At 37.4% G+C, this 12,251-nt stretch overlaps 2 protein-coding genes across 2 annotated transcripts; one reads left to right on the top strand and one right to left on the bottom strand.

Annotated features, from left to right (window-relative positions):
* The first annotated feature begins 1,634 nt into the window (after positions 1–1,634).
* Positions 1,635–3,257, top strand: LOC107732367 (uncharacterized protein C1orf112 homolog). The gene is made up of 5 exons (XM_016543663.1): positions 1,635–1,638; positions 1,735–1,832; positions 2,152–2,232; positions 2,703–2,834; positions 2,915–3,257. The coding sequence occupies exons 1-5, from the start codon at positions 1,635–1,637 to the stop codon at positions 3,119–3,121; spliced, it is 522 nt and encodes a 173-aa protein (XP_016399149.1). The 3' UTR covers positions 3,122–3,257.
* Positions 3,258–4,333: 1,076 nt separating this feature from the next.
* On the bottom strand, positions 4,334–11,917 carry LOC107732421 (protein-associating with the carboxyl-terminal domain of ezrin-like). Its single transcript, XM_016543755.1, has 14 exons — positions 11,705–11,917; positions 10,985–11,183; positions 10,594–10,779; positions 10,397–10,510; positions 10,112–10,168; positions 9,411–9,513; positions 8,842–8,953; positions 8,601–8,678; positions 8,384–8,523; positions 8,096–8,283; positions 7,798–7,969; positions 6,362–6,532; positions 5,443–6,194; positions 4,334–4,915 (listed from the first exon to the last, which is right to left on the bottom strand). Exons 2-14 carry the CDS (start codon positions 11,147–11,149, stop codon positions 4,859–4,861), a joined length of 2,295 nt encoding a protein of 764 aa, XP_016399241.1. The 5' UTR covers positions 11,150–11,183; positions 11,705–11,917; the 3' UTR covers positions 4,334–4,858.
* Between the last annotated feature and the right edge of the window lie 334 nt (positions 11,918–12,251).

Raw genomic sequence — 12,251 nt, 5'->3', positions numbered from 1 at the left:
GAGCTAGTTACATACCATAATAAATGAATAAACAGGTAGGCTAAGGTTATATTCGGTTGTACGGAGCCCCGATCATGACATGCAGACAAAATCATGGCCACGAATTTAGAATAGGCTAGTTCTCTTTTATGCTAGGACTACATTATGGCCACGAATTAAGAATTAATTTTTTCGTTTAGTCTAAATTATGGCCACGAATTAAGTATTCATTCTCTTGTTTAGGCTTAGCTGCCACGAATTCATTCGTTCGTTAATTCGGTCATTCCCTAGTTTTAGTAGGCCTAAATCATGGAACTAATTATTATATTTCGTAATTACTTATTAAAATCATTATTGCTTAAAATTAATAAATAATAATAAATTAATTTAAAAAATAATAAAACCTGCTGACGTCGTAGAAACGAATTGTTAATTCGAATTATATTCGGAGCTCCGTAGTTATTAAATCATCTCAGTTAAACTGTAGACCTAAGCTAACACACAGCTGTATATAGGCCTAAATACAGAACTACAGAGTACAGAAGATATTAGCCTACACCACTTAGGCCTATTAAAATATTATTTTAAAAAAAAACTGACCCGAACCAATAGGTAGACCTACAGAATGTAGGCTAGATATAGGCAGCAGTAATTTATAATCTAATATAATGCACGCAAATTTGTTCTTTACAGAACTGAGCGGGAATTGGTTTACGGCGAGCGTGAGCGGAATATTAACGGAGCGCTTGCTTGGGCGGTTAGAGCGACTGAGTGGAGCGCACGTCCATAGAGCGGAAAACCGCGTCACACCGCTCCGCTTCGCTCACATGCTCTGGTGTGAACAGAGCTGTTTTTGACAAGTTAAAAAGGGTGTTGTTCTATACTACCATTGAGAAATTTTAACCAAAGTATGTTATAGACTTTTCATGAAGCCCTAAAGAATCATACCAACTTGTGGAAAATGGGCATCTGATGTCCCCAAATGTTTTTGAGCAACAAATCCGCGTATTAGAATGATTTCTGAAGGGTCATGTGACACTGAAGACTGCCAACTCATGAATAAATTCATTTTAAAATTCACTAAAATTGAAAAAGGTTATTTTGTATTTAATAATATTTCGCAGTATTACTGTTTTTACTGTATTTTTGATCAAATAAATGCAACCTTGGTGAGCATAAGATACTTTTCAGAAACATTTCTTTCTTTCTTAGAGTCTTACTGACTCCAAACGTTTAAGCAGTAGCACTTAAAGGGGTGACATGTTACTGTTTATTACATGTTACTGTTTACCCCCACTGTTTATCTACTGTTAGGTGCAGGTTCATCCTCCTCTCCAGTGCACTGTAAAGTTACTCCTGTCAATATCAGCTGTTCTGATCAGCAGTATAGAGCCACATGTCATTGTGCAGGTGATATTTTAACATTTATTCTTTTCTTTGGGCCTTCATAGTTTCAAAATTCATCTTTTTAGATCTTAGTTAATTTTGATGCAAGTTTTTTATTAATTTGTTTTTTGCAAAACAACAGGCCGTTTCCTGTTTGAGTGGGTTGACTATCCAGAAATGCCCTGATGACCTTCTTTTAGCTGCTTTGGAGTTCCTTGCTTCCATGGGAAGAATATTTATTTCTCCCAATATTCAGGTAGAAGTGGAATATGAGTAAAAAAATAAATAAAAGACAGGAAATTAGTTCTTTCATTGGTCATTTCATTGTGTGTGCATCTGTATATGTATGTGTGTGACTGCAGTGTCAAGTTTTGCCCAGAATCAGTGGTCTGTTAAATGGTCTCCTGACTCACCCATCCTGGCTGATCCTCCATCATGTCCTGGAGGCCTTTGGCCTCTTTGCAGAGGTGGGAATTTCCCTATTATATAACCAACCATGTTTTTATTAAATAACAGACATTTTCCTTAATTGTTAAATTTGTATTTGAGTAAATCAGAAGTGAATGTATAATGATAAGTTCTTGACTCAAGGGTGCATTTACTTCAGCAAGTATAGATAAATCCTGTAACGTAAAGCTAAGTGATCATTTTCTCGCTCAAGAACTTGAGTTTTTATTATTATATATTTATTTGGTAAAAAATAAATCTCAAATCACATCCCTCTTTATCACTTTTTTCAGTCAACAGTTTTGTAAGCTAGCTCAAATGTCTCTTTTGTAACTTAAGATAACCAACCATGAGGAAGTGATTTCTCAGACATTGACATCAGAGGAGATCAAAACCAAAGTGTTAAACTTTCTCAGTAAGGTATGAAATGAGAGATACATATTGACTTAAAAATGTTTTTATTTGTCTTATTTCAGTGTTCCTTATATAGATTAATGTATCACTTTCTACAGACCGTCTCACACCAGGAGTCCAAGGAAGCAAGACTAGAACGTCTGAAGGAGTGGAGGAGTATAATAGAGAAACACTGTGAGCAAATGGAGCGTGAGACCAGCTCACCTGTACACACGCCACTTACTGAGGAGGTGAGTGAGAGGATGGCTTTATTGCCTGGCATACCTATGGAACAAGTTTTTACTAATTCTGCAATTCTTTACCTGTTCAGCCATGTCCGAAGAGGGCAAGACAGGAGACGGAAGTAGAAGAGGAAAAACCAAAGTGTTAAACTTTCTCAGTAAGGTATGAAATGAGAGATACATATTGACTTAAAAATGTTTTTATTTGTCTTATTTCAGTGTTCCTTATATAGATTAATGTATCACTTTCTACAGACCGTCTCACACCAGGAGTCTGAGGAAGCAAGACTAGAACGTCTGAAGGAGTGGAGGAGTATAATAGAGAAACACTGTGAGCAAATGGAGCGTGAGACCAGCTCACCTGTACACACGCCACTTACTGAGGAGGTGAGTGAGAGGATGGCTTTATTGCCTGGCATACCTATGGAACAAGTTTTTACTAATTCTGCAATCTTTGCCTGTTCCAGCCATGTCCGAAGAGGGCAAGACAGGAGACCAAAGTAGAAGAGGAGTATGAGCGATACCTCCAGACAGCAGAAAGTGCCTTGAAAGCCCTGCAGGCAATAGTGGGGCCAGACCACAACATGTCCCCGCCTCAGTGGGTCAGGACCAGACTTGAGGTCTTACAGACACTGATAACTCAAATCAACACCACTGCAATAGAGCAGCCCTGATTCAACTACAACACCTCTTATGGCTGCTTTTAACACAATGCTGTCTTTGTTCCATGTCACTACGTTTGCTAAAGTCACCCAAGATATTTGTATAAAAGTTGTATTTTTTAAAGTTTCTATGGAAAAGAGTCACTCCAAAGACAATTAAATTTATTAAACTTCATTAAAATGTGTTTTGTTAATTTTTTTTAGTCGGTGACTTGATTGTGAGTGATTGACACTGAATACTAGTCTAAAGCTCTGCTTTTAATGGTGCATTCACACTGTGTCAGAATTGCTGTAATATTAAGATGTAAGATTTTTCGGAGACCTCCAACTTAATCTCGCAATTGTGGTAATTCCAACATGGCTGGAACACATACTAATGCCAAAATCCTATTATGCCAATTAAGTAGCAGCATTTAATTTTTTGGGGTCATGCATGGAAATGAGAAAAGTAGGGTGAGGACTTGGATCTATCCATTGGTTGTTGTTGAGATGTGAGTGTTGCTCTTAAAAATGCATGCAGAAATTGAAAATGCTTGTTATTTGTGGAGGGGTGGGCTTTAGGTGAACAAAATTATTCTGCATGATTCTGAAATTCTGCATACGTAACCAGACATTTTCACTGGAAGATCATGATGTTTTGATTAAACATAATGGGAGTCGAAATAAAACTACAACATACATAAACATGAATTGTTCACAATAAGATGTAGAAATTGCATTTACAAAAAAGATTAGGTGAATTCTCATCTCATGCCAACTAAATACATGTAATAAAAGAAGGCCAGTTTTTATTTGGTATGCAAATAAATGCAATAAAGACTAATTGCAGTTAATCCTTTAAATATTACAATGGCATCATAGCTGCCCGTTAGATTTTGAATTGTGACCATTCTAAAAGCTAATTCACACTGCACCAACAGACACCAGCAATTACCAGATTACATCAAGAGTTTGTTAGAAAATCATACCATACTGTCCAGACATTCCTGACCTGACAAACACTGATTGAATGTTCAATGGGTAAAAACAAACACCGACCAATGGCAACAGACCAACAGGCCTAACACACAGTTCTGAAATCCATCAAACATGTCTGCTGGCCTCAGTTAGTGTCTGTTGATGCCGTGTGACCTTGCCTTAAGTCAATGGGAGATTTTGTTTTTTTTTACCAAATTTCATAGTCAATATTATATCAAAATTTCACCAAAAACGAATCAAAGCAGGTCAAATACCATAAAACCATTTTATTTAGTCAGCAGCTAATAATACAAATAAATTAAGTCGGGCTCTCACCCAATCTAATGAACACAAATTAGAGTCTATACATTTCTTCTCAAGTTGAGGCTGTCTGTCCTCTAAGGCTCACTGAACAAAAAAAAAAAAAAAGCTGTATGGCACAAATAAAAACTGACATTAGAAGTGGATGTATTTCCAGGTTATGTACCCCTCCTCGGTGCAACATGACTGAAGGACTCCTAATAGGATTTGGCATGTTTAGGTCTATCATGCCATCTTGAAAAAGCTAAACAAGACCAAACCTTTTTCTGTAGCCGATCAATTTCTATGGCGACAGTAGACTGATTATCTCATTGGACTGGGTGGGGGAATCTTAAAATACACACTACTCTTTTAAATCGTAGTTACTAAACTTTTATGTTGGTCTTTAGTGATAATATCATGATGGCATATGTAACAGTGTTCTTGTACTGGAATCTCTCTCATATGGCTTTCTGTAGAGGACCACACTGATCACCAGGCGTTCTCATCTTCCCAGTTGAGGTCATCGCCCCATCCTTCTGCCTCCGTCTGTCGAGGCAAAACAAAAGAACATTCTCGTCAGTTCATCATATGTGACCCTGGACCACAAAACCAGTCATAAGGGTCAATTTTTTGAAATTGAGATTTATACATCATCTGAAAGCTGAATAAATTAGCTTTCCGTTGATGTATGGTTTGTTAGGATAGGACATTTGCCTGAGATACAACTATTTGAAAATTTGGAATCTGAGGGTGCAAAAAAATCTAAATACTGAGAAAATCGCCTTTAAAAGTTGTCCAAATTAAGGTCTTAGCAATGCATATTACTAATCAAAAAATTTGTTTTAATATATTTACAGCAGGAAATTTACAAAATATCTTCATGGAACATGATCTTTACTTAATATCCTAATGATTTTCGGCATAAAAGAAAAATCGATAATTTTGACCCATACAATGTATTATTGTTGGCTATTGCTACAAATATACCCCACCGACTTAAGACTGCTTTTGTGCTCCAGGGTCACATATAATTATAAAGCCATGAAACGGATTGGTCGCATAGGTAAACTTACCTCAGTCAAGTCAGCAGCTGCAAACTTGGTAGTGAGGCTCAGTGTATCTATTGAGGGGTCTGATGTTGTGTGTCCCGTGATGGGTTCTCTGACCGAGCTCTCCACGGGGAGCAGAAGAGATGAGGAAGACAGCTTTATATCTGGGACCATGTCTGCAAAGAAGTCTAGTTCTGGATCTGGCTCTGGCTTCTTCACTGCAATTGTGAACTCCTCCCCGAGACATCCAGCTTCAGAGCTTTTGATTGTGCTTTTTGGCTTGGGCTCTAATGCTAAACTTGTTTTGCTGGGTTTGAGGGTGTCAGTTGCTTGGTTCCAACTGGTGTCCCATGATGAGGTATGGTTATGATCTGGAGCGCTTACACTAGAGTTCAGTTTGAGTGCTTTTGAGTACCTTGAAGATCCGGTGCTAGATTCAGATGGAGATAACACCTTGCTTTTTGTTGATGTCTTTGGTACAGAGACTAGTAAAGAAGCCGAGGGCGAGTGGTCTGAGGTCACTTCTGAGTCCTCAAAATCATCCCAGGGTTCCTCGCTTTCATCCTCATTGTCAGCGGAGTTGCTCTGACCTGGGACATCTGCTGACTGAATGCTAATCTGGACTGACTGGGTCTTGTCCTTTTCTGCTTCCTCGGTGTCACTCCAGTTAGGCCAGTCTTCGTCGGATCTCACCGCTCTGTTAGTTTTCATGTTGTCTGCAGCTTGTGTGCCCGTTCTGTACCCAATCAACGGGAACGACATCTCGCTGCTAAATACTAGAGAGATCACTTGATTCAGAAGGGTTGTACATTCCAGCACCAAGTAGGGACAAGCAAATGCAATTCAAGATAACTTCAGCCTTTCTTTTCAAGTGATTGCTTCACAATAAGCAGTTCAGAAATGTTACTGTTAAGAGTGGCTTTAAAAATCAGTTGTGGCATACCTGCTCTCTCTGCTGTGGTGTGCTGGGTGCTGGTCTTTTCAGTTGCTTGGAAGGAGTTCATGTTTTCTAAAACCACCTTTTTGTCCTCTGAGTTCTTAGGGAACAGATTTAGGACCTTTGGTGGTTGTGAGACATGGGGATGGATTGGCCCAACAATATGCACGGGTGATGCTGCAGAGGAAAAGAGGTTTGGGATTGGTAAGGTTTTTTAATGGTTATTTGATCAAAAATGGAAGTAATATTGTGAAATATTATTACAATTTAAAATAACTGTTTTCTATTTTAATGTATTTGAAAATGTCATTTATTCCTGAGATGGCAAAGCTGAATTTTCAGCAGCCATTACTCCAGTCTTCAGTGTAACATGATCCTTCAGAAATCATTCTAATATGCTGATTTGATGCTCAAGAATCATTTCTAATTGTTATCGAATGCTGAAATCAATTCTGCTGCTTAATATTTTTGTGAAAACTGTGGTATATTATCCTCCTGGAGTTTTTTTTTTTTTTTGATGAATAGAAATTTCGTTCAAAATAACTGCATTTATTTTAAACAGAAATCAATGTGTGAATAAATGTCTTCACATTAGTAGATGATTAATAGACAAATAATTATTTGAGTTTAATTTGTTTGTGGTCAATGTGATTAATTTTAAATATTTGTTTTAATATATATTTGTATAGATTTACTTTCTTTCCCTAAAAGAGGAACTGAATGCACTACTAGAAAACAAATTTATATCAATTGTGACCCTGGACCACAAAACCAGTCATAAGTAGCACGGGTATATTTGTAGCAATAGCCAAAAATATATAATATGGGTCAAAATGATTGATTTTTCTTTTATGCCAAAATTCATTAGGATTTTAAGTAAAGATCATGTTCCATGACGATATTTTGTACATTTCCTACCATACATATATCAAAACTTAATTTTTGATTAGTAATATGCATTGCTAAGAACTTCATTTGGACAACTTTAAAGGCGATGTTCTCAATATTTTTTATTTTTTTGCACCCTCAGATTCCAGATTTTCAAATAGTTGTATCTCTACCAAATATTGTCTTATACTAACAAACCTGACATCATTGGAAAGCTTATTTATTCAGCTTCCATATGATGATATATAAATCTCAGTTTCAAAAAATTGTCCCTTATGTCTGATTTTGTGCTCCAGGGTCACAATTGTATAAAAAATGATGCAGCAGCATCCTCCGGTTGCCTCAAAACATAACATTTACATTGAATACAGGTTAATATACCAACTTAAGCAGCCTAAATGTTTTTTTTTTAATAAATAGAAATGATTCTTAATTAAAATTAGTGAAAGTCAATCAAGCTAACTTATTATGGTCATTAACTTATTTAGTTAAATATGTAGAGAATTAGCAAACGCCCTCTCATTATAAAAGTGCATTAACAGACAGTGTCTTACTCTCTGGGGTGACCTCTGTAGACTTGGTGAAGTTTGGCGTAGTCCGTTTAAAGACTTTGGTCCTCTCCCCACCAACAACCACCCGGGCTCCCAGCAATGGGACAAGCACAGCCAAACTCTGTAGTGTCATAGCGACGAGTGAGTCATTCGTATCTCTCATTCCCAGCAAAACCTGCAAGATAAAGTGCAGAAAAATAACTGACACAATCCCAGTATCAACTTAAAAACATCCTCACTTTACTCGAAAGAATTCAGTATCACTCAGCTGTTGATACGAACACAAACATTGTCACAGTACCTGAGGAAGAATCAGATTTTTCAGTTCTTCATGAGGAAAGAACTCAGCATAGATATTAATGTGGGAGAGAAGCACGATCCTGACATGCTCCTCGTTCACCTTATAGAGCTTAAGGAGCTGAGGAACCACGTATCTCCGATACAAAGACAAAGACAGAAGACACTCCTCACCAGCGCTCACACTCGAGTCTGGACATCAGAAATCAGTCAGTCAACATCATAACTGAGACTAATGCTACTAAACAAGTGTACAGTAAGCATCTCCTAAAGCTTTACTGACTAGTTCTACCTTGCTTAGGCCGTAAGAGGTGCGGAAGGAAGCTTTTGATAGCCATAGGCTCAGCAAACACCAACGAATTGAGCAATTTAGGAGCCAGACGTGTAGCAATTAACTCCTCTGGGAGGTTCTGAACTCGGTCCAAGAGAAACCTTCAGAAACGCACTAGTTATTTATGCACGTCACCCTTCTAGAGTAATAAAATCATGCATTTGAAAGGGAAACTTACTTGAAGAATTCATTTTTCTCCTCTTCATTTTTCAGGGTCAAACTCTTCAGAAAATTCATGATATCTAAGAAGTCATTTCTATAAGAATTAAATATTGCAAAGTTTAGATATTTAAATCATTTAATTAACTTAATAATCTTACTTCAGTAGAGGTGAAATTGACATTTGTGAAATTAAAATTGATTTCAAAAGACCACTATTGATCAGAAAAGTTTTAACAAAAAAGTTTTTAAAAGTGAACCTGAAGAACTTGTGGGTCAGCAAACTGCTGAGAGATGGGCGAGACATGGGGTCAGGGGTCAAGAGGCTGGCCTGCAGCATGTTCTTTAGACTCTCCAATAAATCATCTGAGACTGAGACAGAAAGTTTGGGTGGAGGAGCACATGGAGGTTACAAAGATGGCGAGCGGACATGGAAAAATAAATAAAAACGTGGAAGAAACAGGGAATGGAAAAACATACCACAATTTAGTGAGTGAGACTAAAAGAAAGAAAAAAAGATAGCACAAAAACAACAGAGCATATGTTTTCAGTGAGGCCCTGTTCCAAAAAACAACAACATAAAAGCCAAAAGGTTGCATCACCATTACAGTGCTTATGTGGATCATTTTGTTCTTTGAAGACATCATGACCTGCCATGAATGGAAAACTTGTACCCGACATGTAAAATCGTTTTGCACGCAGTTGTCAGTCCATTAACAATTATGTCAATGTCTATGCAGTAAAGGCTTAGCAACTGCCACAACAGGATGAATCCTAGACACACTCAGCCTGCTTTACATGCGTCTGTTGAATTAAGAGTGTTACTAACCATGTCCCGTCAGAAGTGGAAGAAGAGCCTCCGCCATCACCCCGAATGAAAAAGCGTCTCGGGAGTGGGCATGCTTGTCGGGAAGAGTTTTGAATCCTTCAAGCTAAAAATAAAATTAAAAAACATGATTATATTGCTGAGACATAATGATCAGGACTGTCGTCAGCCTTTAATTTTGTCCCACGCCTTGTAAATTCTGGCAACAAATCTGAATATGATTATATATACACACTAACATTAAATTCATGTTTGGGGTTGGAAGGATTTTTATAATGTTTTTGGAAGAAGTCTCCACCAAGGCTGCATTTATTTGATTCAAAATACAGTAAAAACAGTAATATTGTGAAATATTATTACATTTATTTATTATATTTAAACAGCTGTTTTCTATTTTAATATATTTGGAAATGTAATTTGTTTGTACAATGGCAAAGTTGAATTTTCATTCTAATATGTTGTTTTGGTACATAAGTAACATTTCTTCTTATTATCAATGTTTTTGCTATTATAAAACGGTTATGCTGCTTTGTTGTACATTTGTTTTCTCGGGATTCTTTGATAAATAGAACGTTTAAAAGATTAGCATTTATTTGTAATCGAAATCTTTGTAACATTATAAATCTTTAATGTCTTTACCATCAATGCATCCTTGCCGAGTCAAAGTCTTAATTTCTTTAAAAAAATACAAATATGGTTCCTACCTTCTCCTCTGGAGGAATGGCACCATTTCCCCTTACATTCTGGATACTTCTGAGAAACTGGAGAGGAAGTCACACATAAATAGAGTTACAGTATTTAAATTTGCATTTATTTGTTATTAAAGGTATTTAACCAATTGTAACAGAACCATGTCATTAAAAATGTAATTTCCCTTCATCTTTTGAAACAAAAGAGAAATTGAGTCCCAGAGGGTAAAAAAAAGATTTGCACTCACTATAATGTATGTATAAGGCATAAATCAACACTTAAGCAGTTACGGATGTCACCTCTGGTGTTGCCTCTGAAAACTTGCAGACAGTTTCCATCCCCCCAAGTTTCCAATGGCCATCTTCACTGACAAACACTGAGGATATGCACACATTGTTGTGACTTGATTTGCCCTAAGAGACAAGAGAAAGAAATGATTTAGTTGAAGTGTAAATATTACTAAAAATATTTAAAACAATAATTAATAGTGTCTTACCCTATCATGTAGAAAGACGAGTGCTTGCAGCAGGTCATAGAGGCCTGCGCAGATCTCCTCTGGAGTAAGATTGTCTAGCAGCCGTTTTAATGGTTGAACTGGTTCTGTCACTAAATGTATACCTCCAGGATGGACTGAGCATGACAGGAAGCGAAGAAGACATGGGTGCCTTAATGTCTTCAAATGCTGTAAAGGAATCAGGTAAATTTATGACAAATAGCTGAGAGATTTGAGATTTAAGTGTGTTTTTTATATATAATTTGTATTAAGTGACTTTACTATTATATACAGGTATATAGAGAATTATGAGTAGGTGTGAGTAGGTTTGTCCAAACCTTTTACAGCCAATGTATGTCATTGGTGCGGTTACATATCAACTGTTTACTTTTACCTTGGCAGCTTTATTGACTTTATCTTCATTGTCTTGCTTATGCACAAAGACGGAGGCAGGCTTGCCATCCCGGAGGAGGGCAGAGTACATGGTAAGACCAGACGGCAGTGTCAGCAATGGCTCTTCCAGCACACAGCTTGGCAGGGCACTGCTCTCAGCACCCATCCTTACACTGAGGTGGTATGGTCTGCCTATCACACTGTCAGTGAAAAACATAATGAGTATCTGTCTGTACTACAAAAAACACCCACATCTTGAATATCTCCTTGATATGTATGCTGATGACAGACAACGTCAATCAAGACAATGCAATAAGCTTTCACTTTTGAAACTGGGTAACGGAGTATTCATTGACATGCAACGATAAGCAGCATGCAAGTTGTCAAAAGCAGCTGAATGTTAAGTTATCATTTTAATTCGATGCTCTAACCTGGCTTTCAAATACAATCTGAAAATAACATTCAGACTAAGATGTCACAGTTAATGACATATGGTTGCAATCACATGCAAGTTTTCCAATCAACGTGTCATTTTAGGGATTCTCGACAGAGCTGTATATAATGTATCAACACTTGCAGAATCACACTGGACAAGCTCTCATCGTCATACATTAGATTGATTTGCTTCGCTTGTTAATTGTTACTCGGTATTCGGGAGAAATTTTTATTTTATGTGTCGATCTATTCCTCATACAGGACAGTTGTACAGCGAGCAGGCTACCTGTATGGCGGTGTCACCTCGGTGGAAGCTAATTGCCTAAGAAAACCAGTTTTCCTTTCCAGTAGACAACATTATTGCAAAAAAAACCTCAGCGTTCGCTTTCCGTTAACTTCGACCAAGCCTTTGCGCCGCAGACAAACACTTTAAATTCATTTTTTCTACAACAAATCAGTCGATTTGACAGACTGCATCGATTATAGCACGATGCACAACTTCCTGGTCGCAAACGGTAAAAACCGGCTCTTCCTGTTATAGATTTGGACGAAACCATCTCGCTACACAGGGGTGACTCTGTCTCTTAATAACGAAAGGGGAAACATCTTTTAAGACTGATTTTTAGCTCAGCATTTTACGCAATGAGATACATTTTTTTAAAGTGTTTATTCCACTCGCTTGCACATGAAGGTGTTTGAAGTGCACAGTATACATTTAGTCGACTCGTATCCACCGAAATACTGTCAATGGGTTTTCCGTCGGTGGTGTGAGACAACGCAGGTTGACCAAAACCGGGCATGAGCGATTTTATTGCGTTTTTATTTTATAAACG

Source organism: Sinocyclocheilus rhinocerous, unplaced genomic scaffold (genome assembly GCF_001515625.1).
Source record: "Sinocyclocheilus rhinocerous isolate Xijiao unplaced genomic scaffold, SAMN03320098_v1.1 scaffold68, whole genome shotgun sequence".
In the NCBI taxonomy this organism is placed as follows: Eukaryota; Metazoa; Chordata; class Actinopteri; order Cypriniformes; family Cyprinidae; genus Sinocyclocheilus; species Sinocyclocheilus rhinocerous.
Note: the sequence above shows the minus strand (reverse complement) of the source record. Positions and strands in the feature narration are given on the sequence as shown.

What these genes read in the sequence shown, in the direction of transcription:
- LOC107732421 (XM_016543755.1), bottom strand. Translation starts at nt 11,149, where the DNA reads ATGGGTGCTGAGAGCAGTGCCCTGCCAAGCTGTGTGCTGGAAGAGCCA. An exon ending in TCGTCTTTCTACATGATAGG is followed by an intron (nt 10,511 to 10,593) that starts GTAAGACACTAT and finishes CTTGTCTCTTAG; the next exon opens with GGCAAATCAAGTCACAACAA. An exon ending in CCTCTTACGGCCTAAGCAAG is followed by an intron (nt 8,284 to 8,383) that starts GTAGAACTAGTC and finishes TCTGATGTCCAG; the next exon opens with ACTCGAGTGTGAGCGCTGGT.
- LOC107732367 (XM_016543663.1), top strand. An exon ending in CCTTTGGCCTCTTTGCAGAG is followed by an intron (nt 1,833 to 2,151) that starts GTGGGAATTTCC and finishes TTGTAACTTAAG; the next exon opens with ATAACCAACCATGAGGAAGT. An exon ending in ACACGCCACTTACTGAGGAG is followed by an intron (nt 2,835 to 2,914) that starts GTGAGTGAGAGG and finishes TGCCTGTTCCAG; the next exon opens with CCATGTCCGAAGAGGGCAAG.